This window comes from Ascaphus truei, chromosome 5 (genome assembly GCF_040206685.1).
Source record: "Ascaphus truei isolate aAscTru1 chromosome 5, aAscTru1.hap1, whole genome shotgun sequence".
Taxonomy (NCBI): Eukaryota; Metazoa; Chordata; class Amphibia; order Anura; family Ascaphidae; genus Ascaphus; species Ascaphus truei.
The window spans coordinates 272,983,375-273,007,496 of NC_134487.1; the positions used below are offsets into that span (position 1 = coordinate 272,983,375).

The 24,122-nt window shown below is 44.2% G+C and overlaps 1 protein-coding gene across 5 annotated transcripts in view; it reads right to left on the reverse strand.

Annotated features, from left to right (window-relative positions):
* Positions 1 to 2,107: 2,107 nt before the first annotated feature.
* Positions 2,108 to 24,122, reverse strand: part of CAMK2A (calcium/calmodulin dependent protein kinase II alpha) — a 91,511-nt gene continuing 69,496 nt past the window's right edge. The window contains exons 14-20 of one of the 5 annotated variants that reach the window (XM_075602075.1): positions 17,723 to 17,755; positions 16,395 to 16,443; positions 14,815 to 14,890; positions 7,667 to 7,761; positions 6,091 to 6,319; positions 5,352 to 5,399; positions 2,108 to 3,581 (exon numbers count right to left, since the gene is read on the reverse strand). In XM_075602075.1, the coding sequence (XP_075458190.1) occupies positions 5,360 to 5,399; positions 6,091 to 6,319; positions 7,667 to 7,761; positions 14,815 to 14,890; positions 16,395 to 16,443; positions 17,723 to 17,755 (522 nt within the window). In that variant the 3' untranslated portion in view covers positions 2,108 to 3,581; positions 5,352 to 5,359. Of the gene's footprint in view, positions 3,582 to 5,339; positions 5,400 to 6,086; positions 6,320 to 7,666; positions 7,762 to 14,814; positions 14,891 to 16,394; positions 16,444 to 17,722; positions 17,756 to 24,122 lie in introns of those variants that run through there. The other 4 variants (XM_075602074.1, XM_075602076.1, XM_075602077.1 and 1 more) reach the window with 4 other exon arrangements.

The window sequence follows — 24,122 nt, forward strand, 5'->3', positions numbered from 1 at the left end:
ACTACAGGGTGGGTGTTGGAAGGGAAGCTGATTAGAAAGAGGGCACGATGTGTTAAATTATGGAATAGGAGGGAGGTCTCTAAAACAGGATTAAGTTGGGTGTGTTGTTCACTGTGGTACCAAAGAACTTCAGCATGATGCCAAGACACATACTCCATTGGGAGTTCAGAGCTGAAGGCAAAACACTAACCATCCTTATGCCGCCTCTGTTTGCTGGAGAATAACGAACAGAGCTTAACATAATGACAAACCAACAAATCATTATACTTTCCAAAGCACTCTTTAAACAAGGGGTGTGCAATTCCAGTCCTCAAGGGTCAACAACAGGTCAGGTTTTAAGAATATGCCTGTTTCAACACAGGTGGCTCAATCAGTAGCTTAGTCAAAGACTGAGCCAACTGTGCTGAAGCAGGGATATCATTAATACCCGACCTGCAGGTGGTCTTTGAGGACTGGAGTTGCCCACCTCTAGTTTAAACTCTCATCTTGAAACACTTTGCTCCACAGCAGCAGAGAGGGTATTTGCTGAAGCAGAGTTACAACACTATGTATTTATTATAGGTACAATATTCGGAAGACAAGAAACAAGACATTCTGCAAACAACCCTACCCTATAAATTAGCCCACAAGGGAAGTGGAAAATTGTCTAGCTTTGGAGACATTTGGCACAGCCCATGGACAGGGCAACAGATATCCCATGCAAGCCTGCTTTGAATCTACTGGACGTAGAAAGCATGGTGTATAAACCTGTTTGGGAGAAAGGTTAATTATACATACTGTTGAAAGGGCCACTAATTTACCTGCAATGCAGTCCCTTTGACAGCAAATAGGTTGGAAACATTAGCCCAACATCAAATTTATCACACTGGCAAAACCATCTTCATGATAAGTCAATGTCTCCATGAAATGAAAAAGTAAGAAGAGGTCCAATTAAGAATGCTCTAGTCCCCAGGTATCATCCATTTGACCTGTTTCAGCTTCTTATTTACAGGACAGTTAACGCATTCAGTAATGAAGCTTGATAGGCAACCAAGAAAAATCCATGGATGACCTTCTCCAAGATGTCTTAACTCCAACATGGATCCCTATTCACTACATAGAGGAGAAAAAGGCAACTGGCAACAAAAAGGTTAACCTTTGATTTCATTATTCAGAGAGAATGTCTTCTCTGGAGATGATCCGTTGATAAACACCAACCAAGATGGAAAGAAAAACCCATGTGTGCTCAAATATTCACAAATCGTGCATTCCTTGTGGGTGACCGGGGCCAGAAAAAGGAAATGACCCACAAAAACCTATCTTTATGCAATTGGTATCATAGACTTCTTCATTATGACTGAAGATGCTCCATCCAAGTCTCTTGCAATATGTCTTCTTCTGTTCAACTTGTAAGATATTTCTTGTGATTGTTCACAGGCAGCATACACAAACTGAATGCAACAGTGGCACCCTTGAAATTCATCCACCTGATCCTTAGAGTAACTCTGTGTGTGGGCCTTTTCGAAATTCCACAGACCCACTATTTAAAACAAGAAAATACAGTCTAGGACAGACAAAAGTGAATCAATCTCTAGTGCTCTCACGATGTAGGATGAGAAGGATCAACCAAAATTAGCTCGTAGATATCCGATAAATACATTGACTGTTCAGATCATCCCAATGTCTGTAGGACCCTATATTATTGTATGAGCACCGTCAACACCCATAATTGATGTGACCCATACACACAGCCTTGGTTAACCTGCTTCCATGCCTGCATGAGTCATCAGTCTGTTTTAGGAACTATCTTTGAGAAAAACAACAAAGGTAAATGCCCTGCACACCTGGTAACTTATTTACTTGAAGTTTCCACATGAAAAGAAAATCATAAATAAATCAAAAATCAATGAGTAAGATCAGAACTAGCAGACAACTACAAAAGAAAAATATTACATCTTAAACCACAGGTGCTCAACTCCTGTCCTCAAGCCCTCCCTCCTCTCACCTGCCCCCCCTCACCCCCCCCCCCCCCAACCCCCTCACCCCAAATGGTCAGGTTTTCAGGATATCCCTGCTTTAGAACAGATGGCTCAATCAGAGGCTCAGTCTTCGACTCTGATTGAGCCACCTGTGCTGAAGCTGGGATATCCTGAAAACCTGACCTGTTGGATGGGGGGGTGGGGGATTGGGCTGAAGGGGCATGAGAACTGGAGTTGAGGAACCCTGCCTTAAACCAGCAGAATGCAACAACAGCCAACTTCCCTTCCCCACATTTCATACAACAGCTGATTTTACATTCAGTGACCAAACAAACTTTCAAAAGATAAAAATCCAGCACTACCCGTCTCCACATACACACACACACACACACACACACACACACAATAGACCTGCTGTTCAGATTGGTTCCAACTGAAAAAAACGAAAACATTTGTAATCAAAATGTTTCAAATAAGTTATTACAAGAATGGTTTACTTCTTTAAAAAGCATGCATATTATAGATTTGCAATAGAAATACAGTTTTTCCTCAACATACAGAAGAATTCCCACAAAATATATATATATATATGTATATTTATAGATATTTATTATTACTAAAACTTGCATTATCTGTCTGTAATGACAATTAGTGTTGTTGTTAATTGCTTCATTGCTAGAGTCGTGCACTCCAGCCCAGCATTGCTTTAGTTTATAGTACTGCACTCTGTATTTCCCTAGCAGCACATGATCAATCCCCCATCTCTGAAATAAATATACATTCTCTGTAAAGCGCCAGGTGAAGACCACGGCCCCTGTAACACAGCGAGGATCAGGTTTTAGATTGCACTAATACTACACACTCGGAGTTCAATTTCCCTGTTGGCTGCTGCCTCAGGCACGATTTTATAGGATGCACTGCGTAAATAAGGCAACCTTCGAGACCACCAACCAAAACAAAATGTATTAAGCAGAGAGGGTATTGATGTGCAAATGGAAGTTGATCAAAAAGGGATCCAGAACTTTAGTTCTCCTAGAATATCCTGTGGTATGAAAATGTTGAGATGCCTCTACGAGACCCCAAACTTGTGCTTTTGACTACTATTAATGGCTGACATGTTTGCCAGTTTACACAGGTGAGTCTTGCGAAGTAGCAGGCCCTTTTAGTATCAAACGTGCTGATGCTTGTTAGCCGCAGTCAGCCTTCAGGAAATATCCTCTGTAACATCCAGAGTTCACTCCGTTACTACAAAGAGACAACTACTTTGAAAGGTCTGGGGGAATGGTGTTTTCTGCAACAATGTTACTAAAAAAATTGCTGACATCACCAACCTCACCTCTTATGACAATTTCCAGAGAAGACACCCCCCTCTCTTCCTGACCTCACATTGGTAAGTGGCACGTATTGTGCACAGTGGACATACATACACACACACACCTATACATACACTCACACACTATAAATATCTCAGTCACCTGGTCCCTCAGCAGTGAAAGAAATAAAGAGGCATAGCTGGACCACTGTATGAGAGGGGTGCAGAGAGAGAGAGGGGGAGAGGTGCAGGAGGGGGCTTCCTCTTCCGGTGTACTTGACAAGAGCCCATATCTTGCGCGGACATTTCAGCTGTAAAATACAAGCAAAGTTGACACTTTTTACACACCCGTAGCGCTCATATCGTCTGCCTTCCCTATGCCCTCCCATGACCTTAATGTGTGATTTAAGTCAGGCTTGTCTAAGGTCAGTTCATAAGGGCAACTCAAAAGGATGCATTTCAATATTTCTCTAATTAATAAGTAATTAACCAAGCTCTAATTGCAACTAAGGCAACCTGGGTAGGTACAGTACGTATTGCTGGCCCCTTGGCATGAAAGCAGCAGTCCAAGCTGCCGGGGTTTTTATTTACATTTTATTTTTTATTTTGCCCCTTTAATACGTGCATCAATACAATCCACACAATGATAAGTAATTAGCTAATTTGCCGATCGATCCGTTCTCCTGTGATCGATAGGCGACAATTCGGCTTAGGGGGTTCACTAAATAACTGCAGAGGAGTATTGACGCAGTATCTGTGTCTTTTTTAAATGCTACAAGTATTTTCTCACAGTACAGAACTGATTAATTAAAAAAAAACACATGTTGGATATTGCTTGGTCTGCAGCTTTAAAAAGGGGTAAGTGATTATTTGCAGTTGACAACTAACATTCTCTTGATAAAGACACACAAGCCTACTGGAATTAAAGGTAAGGGGCTTACACAAGGAGAAGGGACAGAGAGGAGTAGCAGCACTACATTTCAAACTTTCATTACATTTTTAGTGGTATCCTACTCATACAGAAAAGACCTGTTGGGTGTTTAACGCTGTCATTGAATTTCATATAAAACAATTTATGCAAGTTAGCAACTATGCCGCTCTTTCTACAGCTAGGTTGTGGGTTGCTTTGTCTGCACAACTGGCAGGAAGGGGGTTGGACAATGCTTCACAAGTTCCTCATAGGAAAGAGTTTGACATGATCTTAAAATTAAAAGCATCATTTATACACTTCCATGCATGGAACATAATTCACGCCTTCCCATCTGAGGGAACATATATAAACCAGGGAATTTTGAAGCCCTAGTCTGTGGAATAGCAGAGGTCCCCAGATTATTCTGGGCAAGCCCATAAAGAGTTCCTGCATTGACCTCTTTACGGAGTATCGTGGGATGCTGGGAGTGGTGTTATGCACTTGATGCTAATTAGAAGAGGTCATAAAACCACATGTCCCAGAATTCCTGGACCTCACAGATTTTCATTGGACAGCTCAAACACACAAAGATCTTTGGAGGATATGTATCAAGGCAAAGGAGGTGCGAATTCTGGGGCAAAATAAACTGCACCACATGTATCCAAGAGGAAATCCTATTGATTTCAATGACATTTTATTCTTTGGGAGATATATAGATATATATATATGGGGTTTTTTTTAACCTACAATTGCTCACGTTTGCTGTAATACATATACTTCTATATTGTAATCCCTTTTGCTACCAGAGCTAGACCTATGTGCTGCAAGCTTTTTAGGCAGTAAATAGGTTAAAATATACATTTAGACAGGAAATGGGTTTTTGTTATGGGGGTTGCAGTGTTCGGGGAGGGTACACGTTTTTGACAGAGGAAGTTGATCTGTTTGTTTTGGGGAAAACTGGTAGTTTGTTGAGGGAGGGCTGTATGTATTTGTACCATCACTGTGGAAGTTATTCATAAAACTGTGGTAGTGCCGATCGGGCACCTCAAAATCCGGGTTTCCATGCTACAGTGCCCTGATCAGCCCTACTGCAGTTTAATGTGTGTTTTAGGTGATGCTGTGAGGTTTTTTGGGGGGGGAGGTTGTTAAATCTTTTCACCTTCAGAAGTACCTTTGCAGTTATTTGCAGACATTCCTCTCCGCCGTCAATGTGGCATTTCTTCACGGGCGCGGATGAGAAAAAAAGGAGAGAAGACCAATCTTACTAGAGTCCCAAGACGGATCGAGAGAGATCCCCTCAAACAACAAGTGGAGAGATACCTGTGCGCAAAAAGGAGCACTTCTGGGATATATACTAGTAATATGAGTCATTTAAATATACTTTTCATATCATATTAGCACATATGCCAGGTATCTCAGATGGGCTCCTTTCTGTGCACAGGCATCGGTCCACGTGTTTGAAAGTGCGTGCGAGGGGTTATATATAGCACTTAGGACTCTAGTAAAAAAAAACAAAAAAAGGTCTCTCTTGCTCCCTCTTGTGAATGGTGGCTGCTGCTGGATTTACATACACCATATTTGCATTTGAATAGTCGCCTGGGAATCGAATTGCATCTAAAATACAGCGTTGAATTTGCGGACAGAATTTCGCCAAGTTCGCCCATCCCTACAGTATTTAACATCGGAGAATATAGACATATAGAATGTAGACATTGGAGAATAAGGAGTTGCAGGGCTTAAGTGACGCAGTTTAGGGCTCTATGGGGAAAATAAATCAAGCAACATTTCATAAGTCTTAGTAGAGTGGTTCCCAAAATTGTTGGTCAATTACTGCTGCGTTAGGTCTTAATTGACGTTTTTTCAGGAAGGGAAATTATTCACAATTAGAAGGAATTAAGTGAGGCTCTTACTGCGGGAGTACGGAAGGAGCTCCTGATCGGTGAAAGTGAACATTTTGCCATTTGCCATCACGGCGGTGCCAGATACAGGTCTCCTCTGATTGGGCAGTGCGGGGTACACCACTGGCATCCAGGTATTGCGTGATACGGATGTAGGCAATGCAGGCAGATTCCTCTCCCATCAGGTGGATGTGGGGGTTCAGGATGGTGGTGTGAACTGGTTTATTGCTTCGTGACCACACTGGAAGAAAGGCAGATGGCTGCTATTAGCTCATTTTTATACCAATGTGCAGTGGTTGACAAATCACCAAAAAATCTAATCGCCACACAAAAAAATCTACTCGCCACCTAGTACCAAACGTGTGCTGCTTGGGCCAATATTTACTCGCCCGGGGGTTAAATCTACTCGCCCGGGGCGAGCAAATGTATAGGTTTGTCGAACACTGCCAATGTGCACAATACAAAGACAAGCACTGAAATGCAAATGCAATACACATAAGGACCTAAATCATTGAAGTGTGTGAATGGACTTTTCAAGTAGGTAATGACAACGTAACATGAAAAGTTCATTATGGACTACTCGTGAGCCCAAACCGTGTGAAAACTGTTAGTTAGCAGTTTCGTTTGGGCTTTGAAATTCCGTGTCACATAGAAAAATCAGGAAATCTCAAAAAAATGAAGTATTGGCATGCTATTCAATAAAGGCGACAGAAAATCTTGTATTTTTTGTCTACTGAGAGGGAGAGGGAGGAGAAGAAAGAGCAAGAGAACCTCTGTATTAAATTCGTTTTAATCTCTCCTTATATACCAACAACACTGGGTAACCGTTTTAGATAGGTAAGAATCAAATGGTCAACTTAAAATAAAATCTGCATGCAGTTTTCATGTCTTGCTGCATATTACGCATGCATATTTCTTATTTAAATACGTGTCTCACCAGTTGAATAGGTTACTTGTGTTGGTGGTAGGGAGAGAGGGAGATTACTGTAATACAGAGGTTCAGTTACTCTCTCTCCCCCTCCTGCACCAGTGCAAATCGAGACAAATCTCATGAAACAGGGCATATTTGTAACAAAACGTGCATGCAAATAATCATAAAGACAGATATGCATAACTCAATACTGAGAGGTCTCCAAATATCCCTTGACAGTACCAGGGGTCCGACAACAGTGCGCCCCAGACCCCAGTGCGATCTGCCCTTAATAAACAAGCAAGTGTCCATGACGTACTTGGTGTAGCATTAGGGTCCTTGTAGAGCCAGGTACGTTATAAGGGCACTAAAGGTTGATAGCTGCAGCAATTCCAAAGCATAAAAATGTCCCCCAAAATATTTAGACATTCAGGTTGCATGGAAATTATTGTGCAATCATATGTTTTGTACCGTTCCAACTGCAATATGGGATTAAAATATGCCGTTCTCTCCCTTCTTTAGTCCCAAGGACTGTGACTTTGAAGTTATCTTTGAAAACTCACCACAAAATGAATTGAACATTTACTTGCCCTCAAGAAGGTTCTTACTCCCCAATGTGATGCTAATCCTACCCCACTGCAAACCCCACTACAAGCGCAAAGGCAGCAGGTAACTCACAATTCTCAAAGTAGAAGCGATGGAAGTCCAAGCCTTCCACTAGGTTTCCCAGGGCCTCAGGCTCAAACGCAGTCATTCCAGGGTCACACATCTTACTGGAGTTAGACGAGAAGAGAGGTGAACAGGTTAAAAAGGGTTGGCGATGACAGAGTAAGGGGACAGCAGAGGGCCAAAGAAATGAAGACAGAATAAAGGAGAGGAACATACTAAATGTAAGGAGAGATGTAGTAATACACAGAGATGGTAAAAATGGCAGAAAGTTTAGGAAGTGGACACAAATGCTTAGAGAGGGTATCATGAGTAACAGAGAAGAAGATAGTTAGAAATATGGGGAATATGGAATTGAGGCGGGAGTAATGGAGTATAGGGAGAAGCAGAAGGAGGGCGAGAGAGTAAACAGATCAGAGAGAGAGGGGCAATGGAGACAAAGAGCAAGGGAGACCGAGAGAGGACCACAGAAAGGCAAATGGGGTTCAAAATATGGGGGTTAATTAAAAAGGAAAGCAGAGTAAAAGGATTGGCAAAACAAATGGCAAGAGACAAATCGAAAGTTAAAAAAAGAGTGGCAGAAAAAGGGCACAAGTGAAAAAACAAAGAATGAGAGATGAAGAAAACACTGAAGAGAATAGAGAAACCTTACAAAAGAAATTATGTAGTTGGGTATTATTAGTTTTTAGGGATTCAGAGGGATTGGACATATGCAATCTGTCAGGGCCTCCTACGCATCCTGCTTCTAGCCATAGGTTCTTTCTCTGTCCACCGGGTGTGCTGCTGGGTTCTGTCTGCTCTTGTTGCTCATGTCCTCTGTCCTTATAGTTTCCTGTTTCTCCCTTGCCTTTGTTTTGTGTCCAGACTCCCATGCTTATGCTTCTATCCCGTTCTGTTCTGCATTGAGTCTAGTACTTATTAAAGGCCCTTGCTAGTGTTCTGGCTTGTCCCCGTTTGTTCCCTAATCCCTGGTCTCAGTCCCTGGTCTCAGTTCCTGCTTGCTGCCTGCCACCGAACCCTGCCTGTGACCCCGACTATCCTGCTTGCTGCCTGCCACCGAACCCTGCCTGTGACCCCGACAATCCTGCTTGCTGCCTGCCACGAACCTTGCTTGTGACCCCAACAATCCTTGCCTGCTCCCCGCTGTTCTGGCCACCGAGGTCCTACCCGCTCCAGGAGTCTCCCCTTGACAGAAAACAAAGGCCACTTCTGGACCTCGCTGGAACAGATTCATCACCTGCCTGCTTCAGCAGACCCTCCTGCTTGCATTGGGTTGAAGATAAGTACTCTCTTGGTGTTTGGAAATTGTGAATTCCTAAAGTGCTTGCTTCAAGTTTTTCTTCAGGGTTTGTTATATCCTGATTTTTGTCCCTGAGAAGAGTTCCATTTTTCTTTTTTGTGGGAATTTCAGCAGAAAACGTTTTTTTTTTTAGTTTTCCTAAAGCAAACCCACCACTGCACCCCCTATATAGATAGAGAAGATTTATTGTGTCCAATATACAAAGGCAATAATATGGACAAAAAGCGAACCACAGGCAATCTGTATGCAAGTTCAAAAGTCCTGCTCCTCTCATATATGCATATCACAGACGCCCTTTGCATATGAGAGGAGCAGGACTTTTGAACTTACATACAGATTGCCTGTGGTTTGCTTTTTGTCCATATTACAGGCATACCCCGGTTTAAGTACACTCACTTTAAGTACACTCGCGAATAAGTACATCTCGCTCAATAGGCAAATGCCAGCTCACGCATGCGCCAGTCAGCACGTCCTGAACAGCAATACCGGCTCCTTACCTGTACTGAAGCTGTGCGCAAGCGGGGAGACTATAGAGCCTGTTACAAATGCCTTATTTACATCAGTTATGCACGTATATGATGATTGCAGTACAGTACATGCATAGATAAGTGGAAAAAAGGTAGTGCTTCACTTTAAGTACATTTTCGCTTTACATACATGCTCCGGTCCCATTGCGTATGTTAATGTGGGGTATGCCTGTATTGCCTTTGTATATTTGCTCTGCTCCCTTTGCGAATTATACTATATATATCAATTGCCATATAGCAAAGTTTATTTATCTTCAAATTTGTGTGGGGGCTGTTAAGTCTCTTTTTTGGGGGGCTTGACACTTTCTGTGGGTTGTGGGGACAGGGAAGTACCCCTATGTTCCTCTGGAGCGAGGGGGAACGGGCCTGATGAAGGGGTGTTCCCCGAAACGTTGCCCCCCTTTTGTTTCCCCTCAGTGTACCCACCTGTGTATTGTCTTGTCCTCTTTATTTTGTTTCCTTCCCCCCCATATGCTTTGACATATTGCTATTTCACTTTATTGGATGTAGGGTATGCGTTTCTGTTATAGGTTCTCTTGTGTATATATTAAATTATGCTTTTTGGAATTATCCCATTCTTGAATTCTGATTTCTATAGACAGTGAGTGCTGGACATTTTTTTGGATTAGTGTGTATTATTCCTTTTACTGGTCCTCCGCGGCCACTACAACCTATGTGCAGATGAACTGTACCCTTATGCTGGCTCTCTATAGCCGTTATTAGTAACACCTCATAAGCTAGCACTGTTTATGTACGGGTGTTTTGTGCTTTTGTACAAGCCCTTTATGGCCACTGCTCATGGGCGTCCGCAGAAATGTTTTCAGGGGGGGGCATAAATTTAACTAGACAGAGAGAGAGTGGGTGTGGGGGTTGTGTGGGTGACGGGGTGGCTGAGTGACACTTGGGTGGGTGACTGGTGTCTGTATTCATTCACAGACAGACAGACACAAACACACACAAACACACACACACCCTCTCAGACTCCCCCCCCCCCTCAGACTCTCCCCCCCTCAGACACTCTCTCCCCCTCAGACACTCTCTCCCCTTCAGACTCTCCCCCTCAGACTCTCCCCCTCAGACTCTCCCCCCCCCTCAGACAGACTCTCAGGCTCTCCCTCTCAGACTCGCCCTCTCAGACCAGACTCTCTCAGACTCGCCCTCTCAGACTCGCCCTCTCAGACCAGACTCTCTCAGACTCGCCCTCGCAGACTCTCCCTCGCAGACTCTCCCTCGCAGACTCTCCCTCGCAGACTCTCCCTCGCAGACTCTCCCTCTCAGACCAGACCCTCTCAGACCAGACCCTCTCAGACCAGACTCTCCCTCTCAGACTCTCCCTCTCAGACTCTCCCTCTCAGACCAGACTCTCTCAGACTCTCCCTCTCAGACTCTCCCTCTCAGACTCTCCCTCTCAGACCAGACTCTCCCTCTCAGACTCTCCCTCTCAGACTCTCCCTCTCAGACTCTCCCTCTCAGACTCTCCCTCTCAGACTCTCCCTCTCAGACTCTCCCTTTCAGACTCTCCCTCTCAGACTCTCCCTCTCAGACTCTCCCTCTCAGACTCTCCCTCTCAGACTCGACTCTCTCAGACTCTCCCTCTCAGACCAGACTCTCTCAGACTCTCCCTCTCAGACCAGACTCTCTCAGACTCTCCCTCTCAGACCAGACTCTCTCAGACTCTCCCTCTCAGACCAGACTCTCTCAGACTCTCCCTCTCAGACCAGACTCTCTCAGACTCTCCCTCTCAGACCAGACTCTCTCAGACTCTCCCTCTCAGACCAGACTCTCTCAGACTCTCCCTCTCAGACCAGACTCTCTCAGACTCTCCCTCTCAGACCAGACTCTCTCAGACTCTCCCTCTCAGACCAGACTCTCTCAGACTCTCCCTCTCAGACCAGACTCTCTCAGACTCTCCCTCTCAGACCAGACTCTCTCAGACTCTCCCTCTCAGACTCTCCCTCTCAGACTCTCCCTCTCAGACTCTCCCTCTCAGACTCTCCCTCTCAGACCAGACTCTCCCTCTCAGACCAGACTCTCCCTCTCAGACCAGACTCTCCCTCTCAGACCAGACTCTCCCTCTCAGACCAGACTCTCCCTCTCAGACCAGACTCTCCCTCTCCCCGACTCTCCCTCTCCCCGACTCTCCCTCTCCCCGACTCTCCCTCTCCCCGACTCTCCCTCTCCCCGACTCTCCCTCTCCCCGACTCTCCCTCTCCCCGACTCTCCCTCTCCCCGACTCTCCCTCTCCCCGACTTCCCCCCCTCAGACATTCTCTCCCCCTCAGACTCTCTCAGCCTCTCTTCCCTTCAGACTCTCTCCCCCTCAGACTCTCTCCCCCTCAGACTCTCTCCCCCTCAGACTCTCTCCCCCTCAGACTCTCTCCCCCTCAGACTCTCTCCCCCTCAGACTCTCTCCCCCTCAGACTCTCTCCCCCTCAGACTCTCTCCCCCTCAGACTCTCTCAGACTCCCCCCCCCCCTCAGATTCCCTCCCCTTCAGAATCCCTCTCTCACTCTCAGACACTCTCTCTCACTCTCAGACACACACACACACACACACACACACACACACACACACACACACACACACACACACACACACACACACACACACACACACCTTGTCTGGTGCCACTCTAATGCAGATAGTCCCAAGGTGTAGCCCCATCTCTTTCTGACCCCCTCTCCTTCATTCACTCTCCCCCCTCACCCCTCTCTTCCTCTCTTCCTCTATTACACCCCCTGTCTCCTCACTCTCCCCCTCCATCAATTATCCCCCTCTGACTCAAACCCACTCCCTGAATCCGCCCTCCTCACATTCATTCCCTCCCCCCCTGATCTCACACACACACACACACACACTCTCACTCACACACACACTCACTCACACACTCACACTCAGACACACTCACACTCAGACACACTCAGACACACTCAGACACACACACACACTCAGACACAAACTCAGACACTCGCAACAAGGGGGAATCGAAGCAGGGGGGGGAACGGAATGGGGGGGCCAGAGCAGGGGGGAATCAGAACGGGGGGGGGACCGAAGCAGGGGGGAATCGGAACGGGAAGGATGGACCGGAGCAGGAGGGGGGGGGAATCAGAACGGGGGGGACCAGACCAGGGGGAAGATTTTGGAATGGGGGGGGATCGGAGCAGAGGGGGGGGGGAATCAGAGCAGGAGGACAAGGGGGAAGTGAGAGTGGCATGGAGCAATACTCACCTGACTTTGGAATACTCCAAAGGGCGGGCCTCGCTATGCAGGCTCAGATAGAGCTTGCGAGGGCCAAAAAAAAAAAAATCCTGGCAGCGTGCCAACACGCGCCAGCGAATCAGGAGACAAGGGAGTTTTTTTTATTTTTGCAGACGCGCGCGCTTCCTTGCACATTGTGAGCGCGCTAAATCCTGTCACGCCAGTGCCCTCTGTCCCCCGCTGTTGGTGGCCCTGGATCAAGCCCCCCCCCCCCCTTGCCCCCTCCTGCGGACGCCCATGCCACTGCTGTACTGTGTACCAACTAGTAGTGACACATACTTGTGTGGGAATATAGATATTAGTTTATCATTGAAGATGTCCATTAGAGGCATATCTATTTAAGATAAATATATTTGCTATACTCCATTGATGTCTACGTTAGTACAAACAGTGATCTACATTCGTAATATTTCAGGAATAGAATGCTGATACAATATTTTTCTATCATTGAGTCATTATATATTTTGGGTAATTGGCGTTCCTAATATGGTCCTTTTCTGAATGTAGTTTGTGTTGCAGTGTTTTCACAAGTGCTCATTGGAGATAGTGAGTGTATAAGATACTAACCTTGACATATATACTGCACACCATTACATCAGGATACCATTTACTACCTACCCAATCTTTATATATCATACTTGGGAGTCTCTTTACAATCTCACTTAGCTGCTCTTAATATGTCCATCTATCCATCTCTATATTTGAGCTCAAAATACAGCTCGCTAAAAGGGAAGAGAGAAGAGGTGTCCGTCCATCAAGTGGCCGGCCTGACACTGTGCTTAGAGGTCAAAATGGCCTATGCCTGCAAATTGCTTGACCACACAGCCCGTGAGAAGGCCGGCTGCAGCTGGAGCTAGACAAGGTCCGGGAGGAGCACCGGCAGCTGCAGGTCAGAAATAAAGAAAAGGAAACAGATTTAAGCCTTGCTCTGAGTCAGCTGGGAGATGTGAAATCGTGACTCAACTCCAAGGAAGCTGAACTGGCAACTGCATCACGGTAAGTGGGAAAGGAAATGCAAAAGGACAACTTCAAGAGCTAAAAACTCAAATAGCTGGTCTTAAATGCTCATTAAGTGATACCACAAAATGGCAGGAGACTAGGACAGTAGAAACAGATTCCGGACATCAGACAGAATTCAAAAGCAAGCTGGCAGAGGCTTTGCTAGACCTGAGCAAGGTTTACAAGGAACAGACATTTCGTGCTAAATTGGAGTCTGAAAGATGAAGTTGGAGAAGGAGATTCCAAAACTAAAAGGAAATATGGTGGACACAAAAAGAGACCACGGAAAGGGAACTCAATGCCCCCACTGACTCGTATGGAGAGCCTGATGCACACGTTCCTGATGCCCATGTTTCTGATGTCCATGACCCTGCATTTAAGTTAAACACACCCATCAGGAAGTTCCTTGTAACGCCCGATGTACCGGTTACTGGTTCCTCCATCGTCGTGGTGGGGACAAGTATTTTGCCCGTCAACAAACCACCAGAGGTGGGTCACCCTGAGTCTGCCTTTCATCAAGGCTTCTGGGAAGAGCCTGGAGGATTGTCCGGAGAACGCTCGAGAGGGGGGAGTAATGTCAGGGCCTCCTAGGCATCCTGCTTCTATCCATAGTTCCTATCTCTGTCCACCGGGTGTGCTCTGGTTTCCGTCTGCTCTGGGGTTCCTCTGTGTGTCTGTCTCCTCTTGTTGCTCCTGTCCTCTGCCCTTATAGTTTCCTTTTCCTTCCTTGCCTTTGTTTTGTGTCCAGACTCCCATGCTCATGCTTCTGCCCAGTTCTGTTCTGTATTGAGTCTGGTACTTATTAAATGCCCTTGCTAGTGTTCTGGCTTGTCCCAGTTTGTTCCCTGCTTCCTAGTCTCAGTCCCTGCTTCCTAGTCTCAGTCCCTGCTCCCCTATCCTGCTTGCTGCCTGCCGCCAAACCCTCCTTGTAACCCCGACGATCCTGCTTGCTGCCTGCCACCAAACCCTGCTCGTGACCCCAACAATCCTTGGTAGGTCCACTTGACTGGCTAATTTGGCTAAGTGGATACCACTTTCTACTTGTCACTCCAGCTCTGCCCTGATTGCAATACTCACGTGTAACATTCAAAGTCCCCATTGCTAACTGCCTCAATCAGCTGCTCCGTGACTTTGATAATTTCCTGTTTCCTTACTGCAACAATGAGAAAAGCCAGTGAGATCACACAGATCAGGACCTCAGCCTTGGTTTACTACCCAGTAGTTTCGAATGTCACAGAATAGACAGAGTAAACAGCAGAAGACTGATATGAATGCAGATAAATTAGCTGAAAGGAGAATCACTAGAACTAACTGCTGATAACTGTGCATAAATTGCTCCAGATCTCTTCACTGGAGTCACTACAATAAAAGTCATAACATTCTGTAAGCACAAAGGAAAGAAAGGAAACAGCTGTATAGAGACATGTAAATAACTAATTCAAAGAGTTAGTCAATGTTGAACATCGGCACAAAAATACATACATGGTTCATAATTATATCATCACAACAAAACTAGCTAATTAATACAACTTCAATAAAATGCATTGGTTGTCAACATTCAAATAATAGCTACAGAAGTGTAATAATATGTATCCAACAGTGACATCTATCCTTGTCAGTGAGAGCTGGTGAAACTCCGGAGCCTCACACTAAGGTTGCCTGGAATATTATGCCCATAAATAAAGTTAAAGTCTTTAAAGCTAAAGTAACTACACTAGATGTAATTTCTACTGTTTTGTAGGTTGACTATTGACATCTGTTGCTGTGGTTTTATTAATTAGCTGGTGTTCTGATGACATAACTATGAATAGTGTGTATTTTTGTACGTAGATCACCACGTACCCTCTTCAATGAGGTCTAGTAAAACATCAGACATTACGGTTGCTGGACATACTGTATTAAGTGCATAAGGGTCTTTACAAAGCACTTTATAAAAGGTGATATACTCCATAATTCAAATGTCTGATGGCCATTGACATTTTGTATAGTGCTGGGGTACTGATTGGGTAGCCGATTTATTTCTTTAGTCATGGAGTCAAAACGAAGATGAACATCTGTAACCAAAAACGCAGTACCACATGACTGGCTACAAGTGGGACTTCAACAATTCTCCATGATTCCTAATGCAATTTCAGTGTTCGAGCACCACCTTTTAGAATCAGGCAACTGTTATAATTTAAATGAATGAATAAGAGCATTCATTAATTCCTTAATGATGGGGCTGCAGAAAAATAAAAGTATTCTCGCTTTAAACACCAAGGTACCGGCAATTTATTCTGTCTTTAGAATGCATAGCAAAATAGACAATATTGCATTTATTTATAGGACGTACCCAATGAACTATAGTTATAAATTATAGGGGGAAAGTTCCAAAGTATTGAGTAGTGAGCATATAGAAGCTGTGATAGGAAGTGTATTCCAAAGGACACACAGAGAATACATTTTTCAATGGAAAAAAATCTCACTGCTTCAAATTGCATTTTCTCTGATATAACCAATGCTGTATTTTGCAGCATTATTGAACAAGTCTGCACCATAATGAATAGAATCAAGACTGTGATGAATATCCATCTTTGAACTCTGCTCCAACAGCAGTCTGTTAACATCTGGAAGTTCTATAGGGTCAGTAGAAACTCTTGCCTCTTTCCCCTACTTACCTTTGGTATCTTCATCTTCAATAGTAGTGTTTGTGCTCTCTGAAGATTCCTGAACAAAATGCAAAAAGGAGGAAGAGCTGTGTTACTCCAGGAGAAACTCCAGTACCATGTTTTTGGTACCATGGACAGCACCCTGTCCTGAAGAAGGATTTATATACTGTATACACATCATGTCATTGCACATTTCCTTGAAACCTGTAGAGTAGTGCCCCGTGTACGTCCAGATGCCCCTGCACTTGTTATACTGACCATGGGTGGCCACCACTCACCAGGAAAAAAATACAAGTTAGAATGTTTAGAAATGCCGTACTCTCAACCCTTCAGTGTTCTGCAGACCTGACAAAGAAGGGGTTTTACCATTCTTTGCTGGCAGCAGAACAAGGGTTACTGCACCTTCGTTTTTAGTATGCTGGCTTAGTCCACAATCCCCCAGTAAGCAGTGTTCCATTGAGGATGTAGATGGCACACCCCATTGCCTCCAGAAATTAACCCTATATCAGCTGCACCTGCTGACTGCGCACAGAGCTGTGGTTACAAACACAGTTGCTCATTCCTCTGTGATCCCAAATGCCGAGACTGGCAGAGCCTTCTGCTGGACAAGAAGGCAGAGGACAAGAACTGGACACAATAAAGCCACAGACTTTCTCCAAGTATTGCCCTTCACCACTTCTTGCTTAGCAAAGGGCAAGTCCTGCTCAGTAACAGTCAGAGGACAAAGACAGAATACTGCTCAGGCTGGCACAGAATTGCAACCCATGTTACCTATGTGTGTTCACTCTAATTCATTTTGCTTTAGTAAACTCACGGATCCCCTCACATATTTCCTGCGAACCCCACATTCAAATGCACACACAGAATCCAACACTAACCTTATGCTAAGCTATACAGTCTGTGTCTACTCCACATACAGTGCCTTATGCTACTACCTGTTATTACTACTGCATACATACACCTATAATAATGTCAGACTACTTTCTGCACATATACAGATGCGCATACAGCTTCCTATGCAGAAGCCAATTCAATCAGCTGTATTCATAAAGCATTCCATAATAATATAATAAATCAACACACATTCCCAGAATCACCATATTTTCAATATGTGCCAACTGTATCTTCACACACAGCATCCTACACCTCATCCTATGCACAAAACTCTCTTCAGATAATGCTACTAATCCTATGTATGTGCATGTATGACTAAACTGTGTTTCCCTGAGGCTTTTGTGTTACAGTATCTCTGATGTTTCTGTGCTAGCCCGAGCAGCCTTTGGTCTTCTCCAGGACCCAGAGGAACCAGCACTGAAGAAGACAAAACAAAGACTCACCATCAACTGGACACTGGAACTGGACTTTCTTTTCTGGAAAAACAAGGAGAACAGATAGGAAGGAGAGTGAGACAGGCAGCCAGCCAGCCGCACAGTGACTATAGGGAGAAGCACAAGGAACAGCACAGTGACCACAAAGAGCTGCACAGAAACACATGCAGCCAGTAGCACACACAGAGCAACACAGAAACACAGGTAGTTAGTAAAGGTGATACAGAGAGCAGCAAAACGCACAGTGATACAGGGAGAGAGGCAGCAAGCACACAGCAGCACAGGAAGCACATATAGCTAGAAGCATTGGGGTTATGCATCAGATTCCCTGGTGCAAAAGATGTGCCATTCTGCGGAAAACATGAGCACAAGATTTAGCAAAGAAAAAAGTTCCATGGCATTTTTCCATTCATACGTCTGGTGCTGTTTTCTGCTAAAAGGTTTTGCACTAGGAAATATGAGACATAGCCTGGGTGACAGAGAAGCACAGGGAGGCATAAGCACACAAAAAGTGCAAGAGAGGGAACACAGTGGAAGACAAATTAAAAGTGGAACGTAACATTCAGCAGAATGTCAATCTGCACAAGAAGGGAGTGGTACAGAATAGGACTATATTGCAAATGGTCAGTAAGAGTGCAGTGACCAAAATCCAACCAGAGCAAGAGAATGAGTGCAGTGAGTCTGTGTGTGGGGCAGGGGCATGAGGTATAAATGAATCAGTAAAATGAACTGTGATATATACATTAAGAAAGGTACCAAGAGGTGGTACCTCTGGAGGCTTTGATAATGCTAATAAAGGGGAGGTATTAGAGCAAGAGAGATTTAAATGGGACATTTAAGGTGGTTTGCAGTATACTGGATGAGGTAGTAGTGTAGTGAATGAGAAAACAGGTTGCAGGTGTAGCCGTGTTCAGGGAGTGTTACAAGTGATTCAGCGTGCAGTAACTGTGCCATGGAAATGGAGACATATTGGAAATGGTTTGCAGTGAGGAAGCCGTCAATAAAACAGTGCACAGGGAGTTGTACAACAGGTGAACGTGTGCCACTTGTAAAGCATCCCTTAAGGCTGTATGCAGGAAATGAGGCTATAGGTGCATGAATCAGTCAGTAAATGCCAGTATACATGAGTTACCAAGGTATATGGCAATTTGTATGCCGTGAAAGAGAGCAGGTGAAGCAGTACTGTATATAATGCTGTGAGTGAGACAGAGCAGTGAATAAAGTAGCTGCTGAGCATTAGACCCCGCCCCAGGGCAATTAAGAAAAGGGGGAGGTGACTGGAAGGTCCCTTGAAGAGAATAGGGTTAATGTGTGATTAGTGAATTAGGAAAGGCAAGTGAGAGTAGGGGGGTGGGAATTAAGTGGTATTAAAGAGGATCAGGTGAGGGTAGCCCTTCCAGTAACTGATCCAGAAGCTGAGAAGTTATTGCATGGATCGGGAAGGATGTGGATATATTGCTTTCACAGCTAATGGCTACATGTTTGCACCTGAGCTAAATACAGCATGGATTTGAGTGTTTATATGGGGGGAAGGTGGTGGCAGGCCCTGACTAGGGCAGTGGGGCTGTCACTGTCCTTCTAGTGGCCTTGTTTGGTCACAAAAGGGGTCTTACTAGGTCAGACCGCTAGTGTGTTTAAGTGGTGTTTCAGATGGTGTCAAGGACCCTGCTGGTTGGGCAATCTGATCAGGCATTATTTGGTTATGTTGTAACTCAATAAAGCTGTGGCCATTTACCTCCATGATTGGTGTCAGATTTATTTAGGCTTGAGGTGGGATTAAACAAAGGGACAAGGATTGAAGTCTCTCCTGTCATGTGCCGTGAGGGAGCAGGAGAAGCAATGTGCAGTGACTGGCCACTAATAAACCAGTCTGCAATGTGGAGGGCCACAGGTTAGTGAACCTGCAAGGGATAAGGCAATCGATGTGGTAGAGGACAGTAATGTGAGGCAACAGGTAAGCCAGTGAGTGGGGCAGTAGTGAGTTTGTGTGCAGTGATGCAGCGGGTTGGGCTGTGTTGTAAATTGACAAATATGTACAGCACATAGAGGCAGCATTTGACAGTGTGGAGTATTGTGGGAGGGTGTGTGCAGTGCAGTGACTGAGTTGAAACCGTGTACAGTGCAGTGACTGAGGTGAGACAGTGTGCAGCAGGAGCGCAGCTGATGATAGCCAACTGTTTTGTGGGGTCCTCTCCTCTTATCACAGCCCCAAGGGCAGGTGACCTGTCACCAAGAATTAAATCTATTGAAGATTCCCTCAATGGGATGCAGTGCATCCTAGAGTGAACATGCTGAATCAATCTGGTTTGAGGAAACCAAATCCAATTCTAAACACAGAGGCTTTCTGTCTACATTTCCCTGTGTACATTTTAGTGCTTCAACCCACACTAGAAGGCACAGAAATTTAATGAGACATTGCATTGTTAAAACGGTGGGTTCATTGCAATCCATAAACAGTGTCATTTGCCAATAAAATGAAAGCACTCGCACAAGTAACGCCTTTCCCCCCCCCCCCCCCCATTTCTGAATGCCAAAGAAACTAATTTTTAAAAAAAAGTTGCGCTGCCCATGTAACAGTATAGGTGCTGTATATACACCCTTCAAATATTATCTTCATGTCAATTTCTCCAGAATAGAAACATAGCAAGGGAAGTACATCAATATAAATATTACGTAGGATTCCAACAATGGTATTACTATTATTGTAAAGTTGCATTCACCCTTTTTTTTAAATGTTATTTCAGTCTTGCAAGGTACTCATACTTAATCAGGAAGGATTTTACTTTTCCCCTTATGAGATATCATTGGATGATATGACTCTGGGGTTTTTTGTTTGCCTTCCTCTGGATCAATAAGTAAGTATAGATATAGGATAAAGTATCTGTTGTCTAAATGTAGCATAGGTTGAACTTGATGGACGTATGTCTTTTTTCAACCTCATCTATTATGTAACTATATACAGGTCCTTTTTTATATCCTCTTCTAACATGGCATTAACGTTTATGAAAGAGGGCAACTCTGAGCATACATCTATTGAGGATAACATATACATTATTTTGCTTAGTGTCATTAGATTATGATTTGGGGGTTGTCAATAGGGGAAGATAGGGCGGAGGTAAGAAAAGTATCTCCTATAACAAGATGACATTCTGTATTTCTTAGCATCAACATTTCCAACAGACTGCAATGACAATGAAGACCTTTCATTCGAAAGGTCCCTAAATTCGGCAAAGATGAGGAATGGACAGAATGGGAAATCTCTTTGCGCATTGAATATATGCCCTGCTCAATAAACATACCCCTTAATCATGCTTTTTCTTGTTTATCTGTACTGTACATTATATTACACATTAAAACCTGTAGACATAAAGGACAGAGGCCGCAATCCCGAAAAAACTAGTGGCAGCATGCCAAATTTTGAGACATTTTAAAGCATTAAATATTTGGGCAAAATGCTTTTGAATCCCATTGAAATAAAAAATATTTATGCTCTACAACAGAAAGGCAGATCAGGTTTTTGGTTTGTTTTTTTGTTTGTTTTTTAAATCAATACAGTAATTGGTGAAATAATATTAGAACATGAAACACTTTTTTTTTCTTTCCAAAAGAAAGTGAGACTACAGTATACGTTTGCACATAAAGTAACCAGAGTAATACTCCATGTTTGAAAATACTCCTCCTAGTACCATCACACAGAGACCTGTGTTGTGCTCCTTCAGATCTGTCCTAATGTCCATGTTATCTCACTCCTCCTCTCATACTTTGGGATCGTTCATTTACATAAACTTGTAGCAACCAGACCACGGATGATAAGATGTGGATGTCTTTGTTAGAGAAGGAAAATATCATAAAGGCTTCATCTTAAATGTGACCCGCAGACAGAAAAATTTTACTGTGCGTACTCTTTTACTAAAAGGGACTCGAGTACTAAAATAAAGGCCCCGATCCCACAAAGCTCCATTAAATCCGGGCTCCTAACAGGACATTACCTAAAAAGTAACGGCTGTTGTTGTTATCCCTGAGGTTAATGCATATCTACAAAGCTACATTTTTTGCAAAAACAAAGTCTGTTGTATATTTCAGGGGTGCGATATTCTCTGCGCGGGGGGGAGGGGGGGCTCGGGGGCTACAGAGGTCCCCGCGCACTTCCCAAAGGCATTTAAATGAAATATTGGGGAAGCGGCGAAGGCCTCTGTAACGTCTCCTTACACTGGTCCAGACGGCTTCTGGTGACGTGTCTCCATAGCAACGCGGCGTCAAATGATGCCGCGGGGCCATGTGACCTCATGTTGCCATGGCAACGTGATGCCAGAGACAAGGTAAGAAAGGTGGGGGTAAGGAGAGGGGGACAGCCGGTAGGGGGAAAAGATTGCGCTCCCCTGGTATCTTTTATTTGCACAGGCTTCATGTCCCGCCACCATTGCATTATGTTCCAATAACGTCATACGTATGTCTTGGCATTACTCCCGATCCAGATCCAGAAATAGCGTTAAACACCTATGTTAGTTAACTTAACTATGCGTCCGAGTTAATGCACCTTTTTACAACTTTTCTTCACTGTAGCAGTTGTAGTAACTTACATATAGTCTGAAACACAGAGTTATAGAATTACTTCTGGTAGCGTCAACCTATTCAGAGGAGCATACAAACACATTGCAGAGGAACACAGTGCAGGCTGCCCAAAATAGGAGGCTTCATACAGTAGCACTATTAAACAACAATTTCCTTCTGCAAAAACTTGTGCACAGCATTAAAGTGGCATCCCCACATACCAAGCGAAAAGTTATTTGAAACAACTTGGCAATATAAGTTGTTTCCTTTTATAAAGAGTCAATCACCCTTTAAAATAACATTTTCACTTGTTTGTTTCCTATAACAAATGACATAAGTTACTATTTTCTTCGGGTTCCACATAAGAATAGAATTATGGGAAACTTTGGGCTTTTGGCTAATGGTGGCAGCGAAACTACAGTAAGTTTCCAGAAAAGAAAAGTGGAGATTAACAATTGAATCTATTAAAGCTGCAGTTCAAGCTGCCGTTTAAAAAATAATAAAAGAAAAAAAATCCCATTCAATATGTGCATCAATACTATCTGCACACTGACCAGCGATTTAGTTAAGTTTCCGATCGATCCGTTCTCCTGTAATCGATCACCAAATCAGGGGTTATTTAATCCGCTAGGACTGCACGAGTACCCAGGATGCAAAGTTCTGTGTGGAAGATCATGTGACCTGGTAGGCCGTACATACAATTGGTGCACTGCTAGAGAGAGGGCAGGGCTCAAGAGCCAGAGCCGGTCTCAGAAGAGGAAGGGGGTGTGCCTTTGTAAATGGTTTCTGTAGAAACACAAATGCTTGCTACATTAGAAAACATTAAAAATATCTTAAAGTTTTTATTTTATTTTAAATACTACACGTATTTTCTTATAGTAGAGAACTGATTTATTTTTTAAACACACGTGGGATATTGTTTGAACTGCAGCTTCAAACATGCCATTGCTATGAGTTCATTTTAGTCCTTTAGAGGGATTGCTTCTTCAATGCAGAAGTTCCCCCTCCTGTTTTTCATGGATGAAGGTAAAGGGTTGCCTAGTTTCCGCGATACGTACTGGTAAAAGTAGCGCCAGAGGCGCCGTTATTGACTGAATGGGTCAATAAAAAGCCGCAAGGGATGATGTTCTGGCTTCCCATTGGACTGCATAACGCTAGAGATTTAAAGCAGCAGTCCTGCTTTCCTTTATTTCCTTTTTCTAGCGTTTATAGGTTTGAATCAGGGGTCTCCGCGGCTGAACTGCATTCATTTCTGCTCCGTGGGCCCTGCTTCCCAAGATACTTAAGTCCGTAGAGAGGGTGCCAGTAGCAGCCCCGGCTGGACCATGTGGGGCTATTGAAATGGTGTATTTAAAGCTCCCGCTTCATGCAGGGAAAGAGGAAGCCGTGACGTCATCCCTTGCGGCTCCCTATTGGTCCACATAACCGAGAGTTTTAAGACTCCTACGGAGGTACAGTAAGTATCTGGGGAACAGGGGTCCCCCGGCACTGAAAGTAACACGTTTCAACTCTGGAGAACCTCTGCTTCCTACCTATTTAAACAAAAACATGTTCTGCTGCTTTTAAACCATAACGTTTTTCCCCCTCTGTTGGAGACGGGAACGCACTACTTTTACCAGCAACTTTCTCGGGAACCATGCGGTCCCTGAAGCTGAAATTAATGGGGTTCAGCTTCTGCTTCCCATTATGGCAACAACAACAAAATGGGGGATAAAAAATAATCCGGGGGATACTGTTGCTTTAACTTCAGACCTTTTTTTAAAGGAAATATAAGCATAGGTGAAGATTAGGCAACCTCTGGCAGGTGAAAAATGTGCCTGAAACTGAGGTAAGTTGCCAGAAATCTGTAGAAACTGAA